Here is a 20058-nt window from a genome sequence, read left to right as displayed (position 1 = left end):
TCCACCAGTTTTCAGCTCTTTCCACACATAGACACTTAAACATTTATGAAGACTCTCTTGCACACACATGCAGTACATGCACTTGCACACCCTTGTGATACACACACACACACGCACACACACACACATGCACACACGCAGCAGATGGTAATTGAGGGCGACCACTATTCGCCACAAGCACCAGGGGAAATTAGCTTCCTTGTCCCTTGGCCAATCAGACACTGAGGAGTAAGTCCCTGAGCCAATCATTAAGGGCCAAATTAATTTGCTGCTAATCACCCACTCTCGGACAGGACACAAGGAGAGTCAGAGAGACAGAGAGAGAGATGCTGGGGGAGGTAGGGAAAGATGGAGGATGGATGGAGATGGAGATATAGAGGAAGAGGAAGAGGAAGAGAGAGAGGAGGAGAAAAGGGAGGGATGGGAGTGTGGGAAAGGATGGAAGATACAACCTGGAAGGATAGACGAGGGAAGCAAGCTTGAGGGGGAGGAAGAGATGTGAAGCGATTCTACAGAAAATACATAACTTCATAGCTGGAACGATCATTTGATGTGTTGATTTATTTATCATCCGAAAATGATATTTGTAACATATGACTTCCATCGAGCAGCAAATTGTCCAATCCTAGCTTAGCAACTGTAACCAGGCAGACCTAAAAAAGCTTTGAATTTCTCCACAAGTTGGAAGTTTTTTACACATGGGGTTGTAGTAAGACTGATACTCAGTATATAAAGAAATCAGAGGTCAGTTTAGGTTTTTGGAAAACAAAAACACAGAGCAAAAGTGTAAAAAACAGTTTGGTTAGAGCATTTATCTAACCCAAACTGCAAACATTAGCATGTTAGGCTAACTAGCTCACCAGTAGGGTTGGACGTAAGGACCCCCTACACCATATAATGTTTAAAATTCTGTTGTTAATCAAAATGGGCCTACAATAATGTTACAGGCCTTTAGTGTAATTTCTAACCATGTTGGCAGCAGATGTAGCAAGACCAGTGTTGGGCATGTTAGCATCACCCTCTGCAGTTTTAAAAGTGGAGTAGGTGAAATACTCTTGCTCAATATGTCACAAAATCTACTGAAATCTGGATGGAAATCTACTGTGTCCAGCGGTGGACTGGCCATCTGGCATGCCGGGCATCATCCCGGTGGGCTGTTAAACCAGTGTGGGCCGGTCCGGCCTGATATGGTTTTTTTTGTTTGTTTGTTTGTTTTTCTTCTCTAAATTCCCTCCAATTGGCAGCCAATTGGCTACAGAGGGCTAGCAGTGTGTTACCAGCATTGCCACATGTAATTGGTCTATTGTTTGTCAATGCCAGTAAATCATGGGCTGACAGGCTCAGAGAGCCCTGACAGTGCTGTCAATCACTACACGAAGCAAGGTGGGGCCGGGTTGGGACCTTGATGGGCGGACGGGACAGGCTGCTGCTGAACCAGTAGTAACTTTAGTGAGTATATTAGTAGTGAGCATCTTTAAAGGGATTGAAGCCGTTGTTTTTCTAACTTTGAAAATCTACGTTAACATGTGACAGCATATTAGCCCAGAGTTGAAGACCTGTGACTGTTGGTAGTTGTGGTTGAGTTTGTTCAAATATGCCGAATTGTGATATTATGGGTTTTTATTGTTCAGATGATTTAGCAAAGCTAGCTAACAGATGCTAATGTCAGCGTCTCTTGTTGCCATAGCAACAGTAAACATTCACATGGACTGATGAGCTGTAAATAGAGATGCAGAATCAAGCTGAGATACATTGAATTTTAGCACAAAATACAAGTAAACCTATAGGAAATAAGTTTAATTTCCAAAATTTACCATTGAATGTATTGTAATCTTTCAATTCATTTATTGTTTACTGAGGTGATAGTTATTTAATTATAATTATAATTTGTGTGCACCTTTATTTTTTGTTACTTTTACTGTAGTTTTCAAATGGCTGTGTATAGTGTTGTCTTGAGCATTTTCAGGTCACAGAGATCTGGCTTTTTTGCACTGGAAAACACTAGTAAAGTGTCCTAATGAAAACATGACAAAGCCATTTGACTATCTTGTTCATAAATTATGGTGTCAAGCTTTTTTTTATGTCACACAGTGTGTGTCATTAAAAAAAAGAAAACACAGAAGAGGTTGAGATAACTCCCATAAGCTGTTGCTCCTGCAAAGAATGCCCTCTGTGCTGCTATCAGACACTTCGGCGGTTCACCATGCTAACAGATGCATACCCTGTCCTAGGCCTTGCTTATAAAATACCTGCTTACATTATCCCTCACGCAGGTGGCTTGTGAGCGCACATTTTCAATCCCGAAGTTTATCAAATACAGACTCAGAAGCACCCTGTCATCCGACAGATTGGAGTCATTTATGTTGATGGCCACAGAGAAAGACATTCTCATGGCCTTGGACTCTAATTCGGTGATAGACAGACTTGCAGAAAAGAGTGAGCAGCTTAAAAAGCTGCTCCACTGACAAGGCGAGAAATATTTAATATTATTGTTATTATCACAAATTGTCATTGTTAATCAATTATAATCATTATGGATGTAGTAATTAATTATTTGACATTTTAATGATTCTTTTCAGAAGTTTTATTGTGCTCATGTGTTGATCCTGAATGGTGTGATCATGTACATTAAATTATCAATTATTCTCCATTACAGGTTGATATGATATATTTGAGGAGTTGTTCTCCCTCTGTTCTATATGTGGACCTGTTCTCTCATTGGGGACCACTGTTAGAATTTGGTAAGTTTATCATGTATTTTTTAATGTTGTATAAATTCATACTTCATAATTATAAGAATTAATATTTTTTAAAAAGTTTTTAAAAAACGCACATCCACAAAGATTTCAACTCTAGGTGCAGGACAGAGGAAAACATTTCCTTTATTTTTCAGACTTTATGTTTCCATGTCCCTCTCATGTAGACCACTTGACACTGAGGAGTTGTTCCCCCTCCGTCCATGTTCGAGGACTTGCTCTCTCTCTCTGCCTCCATTCTCTGCCTTTACTGCACCAAAGTTTGGCTGTTGACTCTCCTGTAGTATGGTGAGTTTATCATTTTTTTTTAATGTTTTCTGAAAACATAACATTTCTGAAAACATACTTACTTTGTGATGATTAGAGACATCCTGACCTGCTAGAAGTTCTTCTATGGTGCTTGCGTCATCCATCATATCTGAGACCTTCATCTTGACTTTGTGAGTTTATTATGCAACTTGTTTTGTCTCAGATTGGAAAAAAGTTTGATTATGATTATTTCCTTGTTGAAGATTTTCGTATTGATGATTTTAATTTTGTTATGATTGTCCCTGTTTGTCCTTATCTCCCTGTCTCTGTCTCTTTGTCTCTCTCGCTCTTTCTCCCCCGTCCACCCAACTGATAGAGGTAGCACCCACCCTGAATTTGGTTCTGGGTTCTTCCCTTTAGTCTCGTCCCACCCCTTCTGTGGTGATTTGACACTATAATGAATAAAGATTGATTGGTTGATTGCTATAGCTGTAAATTTTAATCCTTGACTCTCCTTTGTAATGTGTGAGAGAAGACACTGCAAAATTTGCTGACTTCTACGTGGTGTCCGCTGATAATGTAGTGGGCTGGTCTGGACAGAAAATGCCAGGGCTGAATTTTTGTCCCAGTCCACCCCTGACTGTGTCTCACAAGAATGTCCTCACACTGGGATAATATTACATATAACTGGCTAATATGTTTCAATAACTAATTAGCTGAATAATTCACAGTTTTGGGTAGGTGAGAGTGATTTGCGTCCCTACGAGGTTTGCTTGTTAGCTTGCATGGTAGACTTTCATCTGTGTTATCTGAAATAAATGTTGTTGTTTTTTTGTTTAGTGAATTCATCTTATGTTAACATTTAAAACAAATAATATGTTGATTTAATGTTAATGTGTAATTTCAGACACAAACTTTTGAAAAAGAAAAGTAATAGAGCATTTTTCACGTTAGCAGTATTCACACTGTACGCACCACTAACCCAAACTTTTATAGACATCACCTGGACGAGCTGTATGTGTGATGTGAATGTCTGAATCTCTTGGCGCACAAATCAACCTGTTTTACATTTACATCTTTTGAAGAATATTGTGGATACATGCAAACTTATGTAGTATCGATATCAACATAAAAATTCATCATTATGGATGAGTTCTTCCTCTCTTGTACATTCTACCCAGGAGGCAGCCCTTGCCTAAACCAAACAGTATATTACCGGTATTAGACAATGCATCTGACATGGACAATATTCTGATGCATACATTTGTGAAAGGGCAACTGTGGACAAAGCCTGTCCTGCGCTGTGCTCTATCAGAGTGTAGGCTAACGTTAACATTATAGCATTTACACTCCAGCAAACCCCAAACCAAAATCACCATCTGAAATTGCATTTAATTTACAATACAAGCAGTCATACATCAATCCAGCCTCTGTCTCGCTTGTCCATTTACGTAAGCTGAGTAGCCAAACAGGGTTATCAGCATGAAATAACAGTCTAATCTTATATTTTCTTTATCGTTGTGCAAAACAAGAAAGACCACCGATGTTTCTTTAATCCCATGTCTGCTAAAAGGCTCATCAGCTGGTGAGGATGCTAGCATTTCACCAGGGATGTGAGGCATCACATAATGTAGTGTTAAGATTATGTGTGTCTAAGATCACATTAATTAATTTTGCTAGCTTGCCAACATAGAGCTGATAAAGCTAGCAACAGTTGTCACTTTAGCTGGCAAAATTAAACAGTCACATACTAGAGTTTGTTTAGTTTAGTTTGTATACCTGTGTCTTTAAAACAAGAGAAAAGGGGGAGTGTATAGTATTTGGAAGGAACACAAGAGTTACTCACATTCTTGTTTGAAGGTGAAATATTCTGTCAGATGTCTACATTCATGGTTTCCCCGTAGAAGAAAGAGCGTCTTTGGGTAGAGGATTTTCAGTGACCACAGGTACAACACACACTAAAGGTTGACCAGGGAGGAGAAAGCAGAGAATTTAGTAAAAGACAAGCAGCTCCGCATGAAATCATCAACAGACAATGGATGGATGGATATATATAAAGGTAAGCAGAATTTTGTTTTTTAATCCTTGGATATACCAAGGCTAGCTGTTTCCACCTATTTCCAGTCTTTATGCTAAACTGATGCTAACCTTTCAATTTTATGCACCCATATATGTATGGAATAATGAACTGATGATGTGTTATCACATAGTTTGTTCATAAGTCAGATTTGAAGGCGCTGTTGTTGTTTTTGATATTTATTTGGGATGAAGCTAAGCTAGCTGCCTTCCCCAGTCTTTCTGCTAAGTTAAATTAAAACCGTCTCCCTCATATTCAACAGACATGAGAACAAGTCATGGTATTCCCCACAATGTCAACTATTCCTGTAAACCACTCACCACAGTGAAAACAGCTTTTACTTTAGCACATCATTGCCACTGAGTAATTGTATGAGGCAGAGCTGGAGTGATTTCACTTTCGGTTTCCCTCATTAAATCCAAACTGGAAATGCAAAGTGAGACAGAGTATCACGACAGGGCTGTTACTGGGAATTCCTTCTCTGAATGAGCCATCCACTGCCCAGATTAATTGAGCTGAAGTGAACTGATCCTTAACCCAGTCTGTAGATGGAGATAAACAGGATTTTGACAAGAAACCCAACAGGAGCATGCAGATCAAGAAAAAATGGAACAGAAAACATCTTTTAGAAGATCAAAATCATCTGACGTGTTTCTGTTATCATCTTGTTAACCTCACAAATGGCTCAGAGGGTGTTTTCTCACCTTCACACAGTCTCATCCCAGCTCCACATTAAGTCCCCTGTCTATGTGCCCTTGACGTGTGCTGGGAAGGTGGCCTAAATATCGCTCCCTCCCCTCCAAACTCACTCTGTGTCAAATGATTTGTCCCTTATGCCGCGGTGACCAAGTAGCTCGACAAGCAAAGACATTCGCCGCGTGCTCCGGTCATTATGGATTCAAGTCACACTCCTTGTCTGTGGTGCATTTCTATGACACAAAGGTGTCACACCAATACCTGATTGCACTCAGGTCTATTTTAAAGAACCAAATGACCAAACAGCCCTCTGGATATACTACCTCCACTTTTACATTTCCGTAAGCAGCGAATTATACTCTTGTTAGTAATTACTGACCTTGACTCATCCACAAATTTTAATTTCCCCGGTATGAGTGCATTTTCAGGCACACAATGTGATGTGTAAGTGCTAATCTCAAGCAGCGATTGTACTATTATGCATTTAATACAGCGCAGTGTTGTAACTGTATACCACTGTGGTGAAATAAACCTCGCTCCTGGAAAGTGTAGACCTCAGGGAAATGTACACTAAAATGAATACTGTATACACACAATGCAGTGAACATTTTGTAGTGATATGCCAAAGTGAAGTGCGTGGTCAACTCGTCCTCACCTCGATACTGAAGTAGCCCCTGTCCACATAGTCCCCTAGGAAGAGGTAGCGCGTGTTGGCAGGAGAACCTCCCACTTCAAACAGCTTCATCAGGTCGAAGAACTGGCCGTGGATATCTCCACACACTGTGGAGTCAGCACACGACAGCGTTAGGATCATGAAGACCACCATGTGCACCTGCCACATGTCTGAGTCTGTTGATCTAGAACATCTCTCATCTGCAAAACACAAAATCCTCCTGACAAGACCTGTTTGAGATCTCTGTTTAAACAAACCAGGGGTCTGTGAAATATCCTCTCACATCTTAGTGTGTACATCAATAGCCCTCTCTTTGCTTGTACACTATTTTCACCTAAAACACTACTACTTGTACCATCAGACTACAGAGCAGCTTGTTTCCTCAGGCTGCGAGGCTCTTTAACTCTTCCCCCCGCACGCCATCATAAAAAAAAAAAAAATAAAAAAAAATGTTTTTCTGGTGTTGCATTTCATTGCAAAGCCCTGTGTTGTAGGAGGACAAAGAATTGAACCTTGAACCCTAGTGTCATGGTTTGGGTTCTGGTTAGTCATTTTCTGTTTTACTTACAGATTATATCCTCATGTGTTTCGTGACATCCCACTTCCTGTCTTTGTCTTTTTTCCACCCTTTTTGCTGTGTACATCTGTGTTTCATTAGTCCATTTGCCCTTGTGTATTAAAGCTTGTGATTTTCACTTTCTCCTACCCAAATCAGCTCCCCAGTCTTGTTCTCGCCTTGTATTTTACCTTCATTTCCTCTACCGATTTGCCTGTGTTGCTCATGTCATTTGTACTCTGTATAGTTTTGCTCTTGCTTTATTTTTTGTTGTTTTTTTGTTGCCCTGCCTTTGTTATTTGATATATAGCTTCAGTTCATTCATGAATATAATATAATTTGAATATGTCACCTCGGGCTTGGCGAAATTGTGATCAGTGCTTTTGCCAGTTTAATTACTAGACAAATATCGCTTACTGAAGCCTGAACACTTGCTTACTGCTGTGTTAAGAATTGCGTTTGTTTTAAAATAACAGCACCCTTCACTGCACAACAATAATTGAAATTTACTGTTATCATGACACATGAATATTGCCTTCATCACTAACTTCACATTTACAGCAACCAGATTTTTGACCTCTGGCCTCATTCACTCTGATTCTAGGCACATTTCAGCACCTGCATCTCCACAGGATTTGTTTGAATCTGGATTTCATTCAGACCAGAATTCTCCTGCTGAACACCTCTTGTTTTGAAAGTCTTAAGGACTCTCTGCCTATATGATGTGCCAGCATACATCTTCCCATCCGCCTCGCTCACCATCTGCCTGTCCTCTCCTTTCACTTTTACTTGATGTCATAGGTCCCGTGTGCAGCCATTTTACGATGGCCATTTTGCATCTGCCTGGCCCGCTACGCCTGTCTGTCTCTCCATCTGCTTGCCACGTTAATGTCTGTTTCTTTGCATCTACTCCTGAGCATTTGCTTTTAATTTGAACTGGGAATTGGGAACGCAAAATGGCATGAGTGAAACTGAGCCGTACCTGTCTGCCTCCTCAGACCTGCCTCAGTGTTTTCCCAGAAGTCTTCATGTGACACCCTAAAAGCCTGTCAGTTCACATTTCAACCATCCACCTGCCTGTCCACTCACTCTTCACTCTCTCTTAGAACATTTCCAGAGAGACTCCATCAAAGTGCTAAACTGCTCAGAATATCTCCTCAACATTACATTTGCTTGAAGCCCTCCCTGCGAGGACCTTTCTGTAGTTTTATCTCTGAAATCGCTATATAGCGCTATTTCCAATCATAGCTAACGCTCAGGTGGGTGTTTTCCAGGTCAAAATCTGAAGAAGTGGAGAAACTTAGAAAAAACTTGGGATCAATATGTTTCTCATTGGGAACGAGCAGGTTTGAGAACCTCGGCACTAAGCTGCTCATGATCGGCTGTCTCTCCATCTGCCTGTCTATCTGTCCTCGTCCCCGGGGATCTGTACCTGTGAAAGCCGAGCGATGTTCCCACACTGCGTGGGTACAACAGCCCACACAGAATTATCTCACCGCTCGCATTTGCATAAACACACGCACACACACAACCATATGCATAGAAGCACAGGTACATTAACCAAGCAGTGTCAATAGGTTGAGAGCGTCTGAGTCTGCCTGCCTGCTTGTCTGTCTTCTGTGTCATCGTCTCAGAAACTTGTTTTCCATTTTGTTCTTCATCGATCTCCCCCTCCTCCTCCCTCTGACATTCTCCTCGCTTCATACCATTTCCCTGGCAAGGGAATACATGCAGATATTACCAATGCTTACGCCCGCTATTGTGAGGTGCATAAGTGCCAAATGGTTCTCTCAGTGAAGTGCGACTGAACAACAGTTCATATTAACAGGGTGGCAGATACGTAGCAGATTAATGAATCGATGAATGGAATCTGATTAATACATAATTACTGATCTTTCTGCCTTTTGCTCCGCAGCTGCATTCCTCTGTTTATCTCTATCCCCCTAGACTGTTGCTATCTGTGCCCTCAGCATTAAAGTGTGTAATCTGTTCACTCATACGAAGATATAAACACACCGATAGCTTTTTGACGCGCCCCAATGGGACCTCTGCAGACGGTTTTTAAAGGAATAGTTTGACATTTAGAGAAAAATGCTTTCTTGCCGAGGGTTGGACGAGAAGATCGGTATCCCTCTCCAATTTCTATATCAAGTATAACACTAGAGCTTGCAGCTGATTAGCCTAGCTTAGCATGAAGCCTGGAAACAGGCTGAAACAGCTAGCCTTACTCTGTCTGTCTATCTGCTATCCAGCACCTGCACAGTTCACTTAATAACATGTTATACTTAGTTTGTTTAATCTGTCGAAAAACTGCACTATTTCTTGCACAGGAGTAGTTGCCAGGCAACCAGAAGAGACTCCAGGAAGTTAGCACTCCTGACTGATAAATGGTGGAGCACACAGCCCCCTGTAAAATGGCAAAGTGATGCTTTTAAACTTTGTTTAGTTGTAAAGAATGAACAAACAAGCTATTACACCCTGATTACTGAGCTAGATGTTTCCCCCTGTTTCCAGTCTCCATGCAGAGCTTGGCTCCCTGATGGTTGTACGTCTGGTGTCATATTTTTCTAAAGACAAGACAGTAGTGTCAAACTATTTACACTACTCTTGACAAAAATGTTTCTTTAAATGATATCAGGTTAAGCTCTGATCCAATTTTAACAGCACAGTTAAGCCTGATTCATGGTAGTGCACCTGCCACTTCTGATGAGTTTTGCACAACAGAAACTATGTATTTTGGACACATAACAGTGTTGATCTGCACTCTCTTTTAACGTTGCGCATCTGCAAAGTTTTGTAATGTTGGTAAATGTGATTGGGTCCTTTAGCAGCTGGAGGACAGATGGATAGCATGGACATCACTAAAGCCTTTCCCTGAAGCATAAATTCAAAAAAGCTGTCCAGCTCTTTAATTACTGTTGAGCAAAACTCATCAAAGGTGTGGAGGCTAAATTGCTGTCTACATTACAGACTAATTCACACTGTGTTCCTCATCACCGTCATCATCATCACTCATCACTGTACCCGTGACTGGCGCCTCAATATCCAACATAGTGCGCTCCTGGCGCAGGATAGCGGCGCCCTCATCGATGATGCGCAGGGCCACGGCCTCCTCCAGGCGACCCTCCTTGGTGAGGTGAGCTTTGAGCAGGTCCACCCTCGGCCGGCCTTCGGCGTCAAACACCTCCTTCATGGTCAGCCGGTGGGCCAGAGGGAAGGGGACCGCTGGAGAGGGAGGTTGGGAGTGATGGAAAGGTCATGGAGAAGATGATGCGGAGATAGATGGAGATAGAGGATAATCCAAGATGGAGGAGAGAGATGTTAGGGAAAGAGTTTGAAGGAATGTATGGTATATGGATGAAGGTGAGTTAGATTATGGAGGGAATGAGAGAAGAAAAAGAGAAGAACGTTAATTACAACACAGAACATGATTTATTGATATTTTCTGTATTCTTCAACAAGCCTGGCCACAAACATGAGAAACCCTCAGCCCTCACCATGATCCTGATCACACCCCTGCTACAGGCTTTCCTGTGCGTGTGTGTTATGGAGGCCGAGGTGGGTTGTATTAAAGCTGAGGCTGCCAGAGTTATCAGGGCTGCCTGCCTCTGTTCTGCAGTAATGTCTCTCTGCCTCTCTGCCTCTGTTCTGCAGTAATGTCTTTCTTACATAATGAAGGCCCCCAGGGCGCTGCTGGAGAGGGGGGTTGACTGACGACGGGGGTGATACAGCAAGAGCGCACAGCTGCACGTGAGGAGTCACATACACACTTATGAAGGCACACTCGACAAAGCGCAGACACACACACACACACACACACACACACACACACACAGATGAGCGGTCTTCACAAACAGGCACAAACTCAGTGGCAAGAAACAAAAGGCAGAGGCGCAGGGGCGCATGCGTAGATCATGTATGGCACAATGGCGTTAACACGCATGATTGCATATGTGTGTGTGAGCCTACAGTGGTACACACACACATACAAGCTCATAAAAGGTATTGTTATGCAGGATCCACAGAGCCTGTTGGAGCCCCACCAGTGCTAACACAGATAATGGCCTAGATCACAAACTAAAAACTAGGCCTGGCTCTCCCTCTCTCTCTCTCCCTCCACACACACACATACACACACTCCTCCTCTCTGTCACTTTGTCTCTGTTTTGCACTCTCTCCTCTTGCCCCTTCTCCTCTCCTCTTTTTTTTTTTTTTTTTTTTAATTTTTCACTTTCCCTTCCTCTCTCGCTGATTCTCTCTCTCCATGTCACCGTAACAGGCCACAGTCTCTTCAGTGAGCAATCGCGCTGATGTCCATCGTTACACTTTAACACGAAATTCACGTTTTATTCTTTCCAATAAACAAAGTTCAGCGAGCACATGAAACCGCATGGCGCTGTTTTATGTAATCACCACTGAAACATCAGCAGCATTTAGCCAACGTTGCCAAATGATCAGGAAGGGCATGACAGATGTAGGAAAAATTGGTTACAATCAACCTAAATCAACACTTGATGTGTGATTAAGAGGATTTTACTCAAAATTTCAAATATTCCAATATATGTCTCTTGGTATTCTCGGACTTAAGGACTATCTAGTCATTTGGACGTTAAAAAAAAAGGGGGGGGAAACATATTAACCCTCTTGTCCTGGATCACACTTAATATGCCAATGAGCACTTTAACCATGTTGGCAAACCAGAACATCCCAGAAAGCCTTAAACAAAACATATCTCAGGGTAAGCACAGAGAGAATGGCACCTAAGGGCTCTATAGGTTTGCCCCGACCGCAATGCAACACATTTTCACACACCTTAAGACTGAATACAACACATACAAGCACCCTGAGACATCCCAGGACACCACGAGCAGCCCACAAGCTGCTGAAGGCTCTGTTTTCCCTCAATCGACATCTACATGTTAAAACCAGTTTTGCCTTTCGGGTGGGGACTGATTGATATTTTAAAAGCTTCGTGCGCCCTCAGGATGTGAGCATAAGCCAGAGAAAGAATTAGTCATGCATGTTGGCATGTCTGACTTCATATTTATTTATAAAAGGAACCAACAGGGCTCAGTCAGTGTTTGTCCAAACCTCCTTCAATCTACTGTAACGTACTGTCTTGTGCGACTGTGCTGCACCACACTGTGCTGTGCAAACTGTAACGCTGCTGGTACAAGTTGCCAAAAGATGCATGCATAACGAGAAAGGCTACAGTGCTCTTTTGGAGCTTGCACACATATGTAAACTCAAAGGAGAGAGAGAGAGAGAGAGAGAGAGAGAGAGAGAGAGAGAGAGAGAAGGAGTGTGAAACTCGTAAATTGTGTGAGCAGTGTGAAAGTAGGGCAGGTATGAGAGAGTGGAGAGCAGCAGAGACACACAGCTTGGGGAAGGAACTATACTTGGGAAAACTATACTTGGCAGTTAGGGAATGGAGAGAGGAGAGGTTCAGCACCAACACAGTCAAACCAAGGAGGTGTTTGTACTCGACGACTGACCATCTGATGAGCGCGCAGTTCTAGAGAGAACACTCATGGATTTCAGACCAACTTAAAGGGTTCGGGCACACTTGGGGAAAAAAAAAGAGTGAAAGCTGTAAATTATGAAGAAACGTCATCTGGATTTAGTATTTATCAAAAATCATAAATCTAGAGCACAACATTAATGCAGAAACACATTTACATTTATAATACCACCTGCATTTCTATGATATGATATATGCATTCAGTTAAACAACTGGTCATCATTTGCTCACCAGTTTGTGAGTGATTTGGAAGACCTGGTTAGAGTATTTGTGTAAATGTATGTCAAGTCAGGGTTTAAACTGTAAGATCTGTTTTTTCAACAAAAAAAAATGTAAAATGTATGTTTACAAGCAAGAGATTACCCTTATCGAGAGATCCAGAGAAAATATGACAAACAAACTGCTAACATATTTACAAGCTCCTGTACAGAGAAAGTTTCAAAGCAAGAAACTAACCATAGAAACTAAACTAAGAAACTAAACTAACTGAACTCCAACTCCTGCGGTTGGCAGCGTCCTCCTGCCTGCCCCACACCTACCAACATCCTGCACACAGGAAGGAAGGAGTGGGAGAGACCCCGGTGCTGTGGCAGAGGAGCCATGGATTGCTCTGTCTCTCTATCTATTTACTCTGAGCAGCATGCATGAAATGAATTACAATACGATATATATGAATATGTTTCCCACATTTTCCTTGATGGTCCGAATGAGATGCTTAATGTGTTGCTAGTCACATTTTAAAATTAAGTTTGCTGAGAGGGTGTAAAAAGTTGCTAAATCTGACGTCAGAGTCACCATGTTGGCAATAATGACTGTGACCGTGCTGAAGAAAGGTCCGGCTCAACCAAGTATCATTCTGGTATATGGGAAAATCCCTGCAAAAGAAAAGTTAACAACTGCTGGCAGCCAAGCTTAGGGTAACTTACCATTTTTCGCTTGTTGCTAGCTCTGTGGTTGTTGGTATTGTTTTCCGTAGCAATGGGTGATTTTGAAAACGCTGATAGACAGCGAGTGGAGGAAGAGATTAATACTGACGGAAATAGATGGTCATTGGCAGGCTAGTACATAGTCCACATCCAGTGAGTCAGACTGTGGCTGTAGAGGAAATGTCAGCCAATTACCAAATTCACTAGGATGCATCCTCTGGGTACCATGGATATCTATACTGGATATCAAGGCAATCCACCCAATAGTCAAACATCTCAGTCTGGAAGTGCACCAGCCAACAGATTGGAATTGCCTCACTAAAGCCATGCTGCTGCAATGGCTAAAAATCCATTATTACAAAGGCACACACACTGCACATAAGTGGGATCCTTTTGTTTCCCTTCTGTGTTAATGGAGCTTTTGTATCCTGCTGGTTTGTCTAAAAAAAAAAAAAACTCTGTGATTAAGCAATTATGTAAAGGAATTCATTGATAAGTCAATTTAGAGCAAGTCGAGCACAAGAAAGTGAGAAAAGGGAAATGTCTTTTTTTCGAAACAAACAAACTTCAACAGAGCAGGAAGCAGATTAAAAAGGGTTTTAAAATGTTCATTTTCATTAGCTACGGTTCTATCACAAAGGATGTCTATTTGACTTTTAAAAACTGATTTGGACGCGTCATAACCTGCTTGGCCCCTGCATACACACCACTTTTAAAAGGAGATAAATATCATTTTTGAGCTCTGTAAATTGCGCCCACTAGCTTCAAGTGGTCTCGTGCGACCAGCCCACATGCAGTTGTTGTGTGAGACCAGAGATTTATCACAAGTTTAGCTTCTTGGTGCACGAGCAATGACGCATGAAAACAAGCAGCAGGGGTTTTTTTTGTTTTTCTTTGCAACACCTCATCCACCAAGCCTGGTCCTTTGGGTTAGTTTTCATCACTTACTCTGCGGGGAACAGCTCGTCTCTGGTATTATGATGTTACAGAGAAATTTCTTCAAATATCTTATCCTGTTCTGCAGTATTGTTGTTTGGTTTGGTAAAGATTGTACCGCTTTAAAATTCACCAATGGCACTTTTTACTTGGCTTGTTCTGAAACTCTTGTCTAGTCTTCCTCTTCCAAAGAGAACCTTTACACACCACACACAATTAAATGTCATGTTCAGGTTTGTCAGTGACATATTGTCCTCCTGTCACTGAGATGCCACTGAAGAGCTGTTAACAATACATCTGGGCAGTTGTTGACCTTTTGGCCTTAAAAACACCCTCCTGCACTTTTGAAACAACTTGTCCTGCTAGCTTGATGCACACTCTCAGGCTAGCACACAAAGGTTTTAGCTAATTTTGCTTAATTTTCTGAAGGTATTGCAGTCCTCTCTAGATGTCATGTCAACTTGTCAGGAGAAGCAGAGGGCCAATGTCATGGTGGCTATGCCAACGCTATGTACAATGAGAGCATTTCGCCATGTAATGGGGAGGGTTACTTCATAATTAGCATTATCTTATTGTTGGTATATGTATATATATATATATATATATATATATATATATATATATATATATATATATATATATATATATATATATATATATATATACACACACACACACAGAGTGGTATGTGGTCATGTTGCTGGACTGTGTTTTTCTTTGTGAGTGATTCATGACAGCAGTCCAAAGGTTGTGACTTGATGTACGTTCTCGAGTGCCTCATTAGCTCTGCTAACAGAGACCAACAGCAGCTATCACCAGTTTATTCTGCTAAGCAGTCAGGGACGGCTATAAGGTCCAAACACTCCAATGGATTGCCATTCACTAAGCAACATTTAAGTCTTACAACAGCGACTTCTGTAACTACCTTTTAACACTTTCTGGTGTACTCCTAGGTAAGGCAACCCAGGTGTTGTCCCGTAGTAGACTGTTGGGCTATAACATCAGGAGTCTCAAGATAGACTTGCGTATACGCAGTTTGGAGCTGTAGCTGTCCCCTCAACTGTCACTGTTTTTAAGTAACGACTTGCTTCCAGCACAACAAAGAAGTTTCACAGTGCCCCTCTAATTTAAACTTAAAATCAATAAAGCCGGGCTTATTGTTAATGATTAAGAGGCTACTTAGGTTCAACTATGACAATCCATGTTTTGTGTGAATTTATTGGTTATTTAATCTTCCTAAAGAACCGTGGTTGAAAATTAGCGGGATGGCTATCACTGGTTAATTGACAGAAATGTACATTAACATGTGTTTGGCTTATAAATACATACATGAGATGAATAAAATACTGGAATACAGTGATACAATACCGTCAGGATGAGTTCCGTATCATTTATGTCCACAGTGTCAAGATGGAGTCAGCTTGACATAGTGCAAGCTCAGAACATAAATGCCACACTTCTTGAGCAGAGTGATGGTGTAGATAGTATTTCTCTCAAATGCTGCTCAAAGGCATTTTTAGCACTATGCTATGCCGCCAAGTGTTTCAACCTTGTGAGGGAACTGTTCTTTCTGACAGTACAGTCTAAGCTGTCCCTTGTCTGAGAACAGATGATGAACACGTGAAATGTACTTTCTGAAGTGTGGGTAAGTGAAGTGAAATACAAAAATGTAATTCATCCAGATTTGTACTTTTCCACTAAAGCAGCTAATCACACGAAGCATGGTGTGCGTCTGAGGTGAGCTCGACCAAAGGGAGTGTAAGATGAGCAAAGAGGTGAAGCATTTTTAGCTCCTTCCTAATGTTCTTTGCACTGCTTTTGTCTTCTGGCCCACTCTCCATCGCTGAACTCCCCGGTGTGGAATTTATTAAGTGCCAAAGCTGCCAGCTCAGCCAAAAATCTCCACATCACAGTGCAGTGAGGGGGGCGCCTGAGAAAAAATCTATGACATGGCTTTCAACCAAATCTCCTAAATTTGTTTGGGCTGGCCTAATAGCCTAACTGGAGCAGAATCTGATCAGAATCATCTTGTTATTGTGTGCATCCTCCCTAATGGCTAAAGTTAATTATGGGAATATTTCATCACTTTTAATAACACAGGGATGCCATTCACATTGCTGCCGTGGGATGGAGGAAGTGACAGCGAGCGAGAACAGACAGATTGCCGAAATGACTGTAGAAATCACCCGTGATCCATCTGTCCTCATTTGTGTCTGTCCTCCAAATGTTGCAAAATATGACTAAATATGTATAAAACAGCACAAATGTGTGCTCCTTAATCAACCGATTGTCAGGTCATTTAAAGGAAAAGGAAATCATCTTTGCTGCTGAGGGATATTTTTAACAATGACGCACACAGTACATAAAAAGTAATTACAGCAGCATATACAGTATAGGCCTTTATGTGCTATGTGCAGCCTGTGAATCAATTCATTACAGTGCAATACTGTGCCTGCCCAGACTGTATCTGTCTGGTGTTCATCCAGTGACATCGACCAGAACTGATGGCTGCCCGTGAGTGTGTGTGTGTGTGTGTGTTTGTATGTTAGATGTGTTGCCCTCTACAGGACCTCATTTAAAGTGATCACACACACACATCTCCCAAGATCAGCTCATCCGGCTGCCTGTCTCTACATGAATAAATGAAGGAGGGAGAAACTGAGGGATGAAAGAATGAGAGCAGCGAATACGAAGAGAGAGAGAGAGAGGGAGAGGCAAAAATTGGGGTGTATGAGAGCGAAGAGATACGACTGTTCACATGCATACTGTGTGCACGTGTGCGTGTGTTTGTGTGCGTGCGTGTGTTTGTGTGTATGCATGTGTGTGTGTGTGTCTGTGTTTATCTACCATCTTTGACCCAGATCAGCTAACATAGATCCATGAGTCTTTGAAGGTGGTGGTGGGGGGACAACTAAAGATGTGTTTGAAGTCATTCAATTAATGCACACTACACACATGAAGGACCATCTGTGTACACACACACACCACACACACACACACACACACACACACACACACACACACACACACACACACACACACACACACACACACACACACACACACACACACACACACGAACAGAAACAACGGCCCATCCCATAACAGCCTGTCCTCATTAGACAATCCCTCTCTCTCCCTCTCTCTCTCTGGAGTACCTTCTCTATTAATAGCCCTTGCCCTGCCACCCTCCCCACAGGGCACACACACAGAGACCTGTCAAGGTGGGACCCCTGGCTCACAAGGATAACACCCAAATCCAACACACGCCCATACTCACAGACACACACACACACACACACAAGGCTCTGAGGGGACTGTGAGGGAATGGGACAGCATGTTACACTAAAAGGAAATATGCCCAGTGCGCCACGAGCCTTGCCAGAGGTGGTGTGTGTGTGTGTGTGTGTTTGAGCATGCATGAATGCATACATGCATGTGTGCATACTGAAATGGCTCCAGTCTTCATACACTCATTGATATGTTTAAAAGATCACAACTTACAAACAATAAATACCAACGTTACACTTCAAGATGTTACTTCTTAATAGAGACTACTTTCTCAACATGAGCCAAGGGAGCAGAGGACTATGCTAGGTTGCTATTTGAATATATGAAACTATCATACTGGTTTAGCACATTGGCACTGTGCCCGATATATGTCATTTGGCAGCCAGATTATCGCTGTGCTCTGTACTGTATTGTGCTCACATACATAAGTTATGCTGACTAATCATATGAGGGACAGTACCCTTAAAGTGACAAGTGTATCAACTGGGGCTGGATGGTCTGTTGTTTAAGAGATGAAGACAAAATCAGCAGTAGTACTCCACTTCTCTTGCAAAAAACAACAAGCAAGACTTTACTGTATGTCTTTGATAAGTCTGAACTAAACTGTCTTCTCTCTTGTCTTTATGACTCAAGAAATAGGTGAAAAATTATTTTGTTTTCTTTCTTTTTTCACTTGACTCTCAGGGCTTTTGTAGCAAAAGATCTTGAGTTCCCTGACTTCTTTCACAGTGTCACTGCCTGCCGAAGTCACATTAAAAAAAATACAATTATCATTATTACAGTGAATCATGTCTGAAATTTCTTTTGATTAATTTTGTATCTTTATTTCACGAGAAATATCCGGTGGACCAAATCAAACCCTAAGGGGGAACCAAGTTTGGCCTGCAGGCCCTTCTTTGGGCAGCCCTTCTTTAAAAAATGGTAAAAACATGCAGTTAATCCCAGTTTATATGTTTGTCACTGTAGGCCAAATCTAAGTGATCATTTAAGTGCCAATACGATCATCATCATCAACATCACCAGTGAAACTAGATGCATTCAATTCAACCTTTATGACACTAATGTCGTTTTTTTTAATGGACAGAGGTGTCGACTCAACATGTTTCTTCCTCAGTCTGTGCAGTTTGACTCGTCACACCAGGAGAAGCACAAGTGTAACTAATGACATTAACGATGTAGCTATTCCATTTGAGTTAACCAGTGGGCCATGTCAGCGAGCCAGCATGCACTTTAGCAGGGCCCTGACACTGGGACGGCTAAGTGGAAACACTGCCATGCTAAATGGTATTAGTCACACCTTTGTTTGACATGTCAGAGTATTCACTATGGGGAAGGCACTGGATTGCAATATAATGAAAAATATTTCTCATCTTCACATCTGTTATAGCATGTTTCAACTGGTTTATTTCCATTATGATGGACTTCTCTATCCAATGAGCGGTGATAAGGATTGTTGTTTTTCATTATCTCTACTTTTCTGATTTTTTTACACTGGTTTATCATATAAGCTGTATGTAAAAGATTGCAAGACATGCTTTTTGGACTTTTTGCAGTTTTTACCATGTATGCTTAATTCACAAAACAACCTCACTCACAACAATACTTCACCATATTTCCCATATTGTCCCTGCTCAATGGATATCCAGTCTTTCACACATTTAATTGATCATTAAAGGTGTAATATGTAAAAATTTGACACCTATCAATTCATGCTCAAAACAACAGAGGGGCTGCATATCACCAGATATTACTGTAGCTGCTGTTAGCTAGCTCATGTAGCTCAGATAGTTAGCTGAGAGAACCTGGGGAGTGTTGGTGCTTACACTGCTAGCACGGGAGCTTTGAACCCGGACGGGGCAGAACTAGCTGGTTAGAATCAATGTCACTGTCCTGCATCCAGCCTGGACACTCATTTTAGATTTCTAGGAAATCAACAGAGATATTAGGCCTACCCAACTCTCTATATAAGCCTCCATATGTGCATTTTAATAGCTGTTAGCAATTTAGGCTATTAGCAAATAACATTAAAAGTTCTGTATGTACTTGGCAGGTTGTCCAATTCACACTCAAAACAAATATGGGGCAGCACCAGAATATCCGCAAACTGCTGCCTAGCTAGCTCAGTTAGTCTTGCAGCTAGCGGTCCGGACTGAGAGCTTGGAACACCTCATATTCTATACAATGGAATATTACTGTCATAAGACCGGGGCTAGCTGGTTAGTATGCCAACTTTGGGTGCACATCATAATTACCATATGCTGTTGCTACTTTGTTTTTCATGTTTTCAGGTTAAGAATTGTTCACGCCCAAGACACCTTGGGGTTGAGTACTGACACAAAGAGACTGATGTCATGATGTCTCTTCTCTGTGTTACTGA

The 20058-nt window shown here is 41.7% G+C and overlaps 1 protein-coding gene and 1 long non-coding RNA gene across 7 annotated transcripts in view; one reads left to right on the top strand and one right to left on the bottom strand.

Moving 5' to 3' along the window:
- The window catches only part of ppp3cb (protein phosphatase 3, catalytic subunit, beta isozyme), a 41000-nt gene that overhangs the window by 17718 nt on the left and 3224 nt on the right, over nucleotides 1-20058 (bottom strand). For all 5 annotated transcript variants that reach the window (XM_037076209.1, XM_037076212.1, XM_037076213.1 and 2 more), the window contains exons 2-4: nucleotides 10032-10232; nucleotides 6434-6558; nucleotides 4852-4963 (exon numbers count right to left, since the gene is read on the bottom strand). In XM_037076209.1, coding sequence (XP_036932104.1) covers nucleotides 4852-4963; nucleotides 6434-6558; nucleotides 10032-10232 — 438 coding nt within the window. The remainder of the gene's footprint in view (nucleotides 1-4851; nucleotides 4964-6433; nucleotides 6559-10031; nucleotides 10233-20058) is intronic.
- On the top strand, nucleotides 290-3838 carry LOC119006995. 2 transcript variants are annotated; one of them, XR_005070974.1, is made up of 5 exons: nucleotides 290-338; nucleotides 2657-2741; nucleotides 2924-3044; nucleotides 3121-3196; nucleotides 3382-3838. It is a non-coding gene; the product is annotated as an uncharacterized LOC119006995 (long non-coding RNA). The 2 variants fall into 2 exon arrangements; XR_005070975.1 differs by lacking the exon at nucleotides 290-338 and adding an exon at nucleotides 1098-1449.

The sequence above is a fragment of the Acanthopagrus latus genome, chromosome 18, assembly GCF_904848185.1.
Source record: "Acanthopagrus latus isolate v.2019 chromosome 18, fAcaLat1.1, whole genome shotgun sequence".
NCBI classification, from domain to species: Eukaryota; Metazoa; Chordata; class Actinopteri; order Spariformes; family Sparidae; genus Acanthopagrus; species Acanthopagrus latus.
The sequence above is the reverse complement of the archived record's forward strand: the minus strand, read 5'-3'. Positions and strand labels throughout refer to the sequence as shown.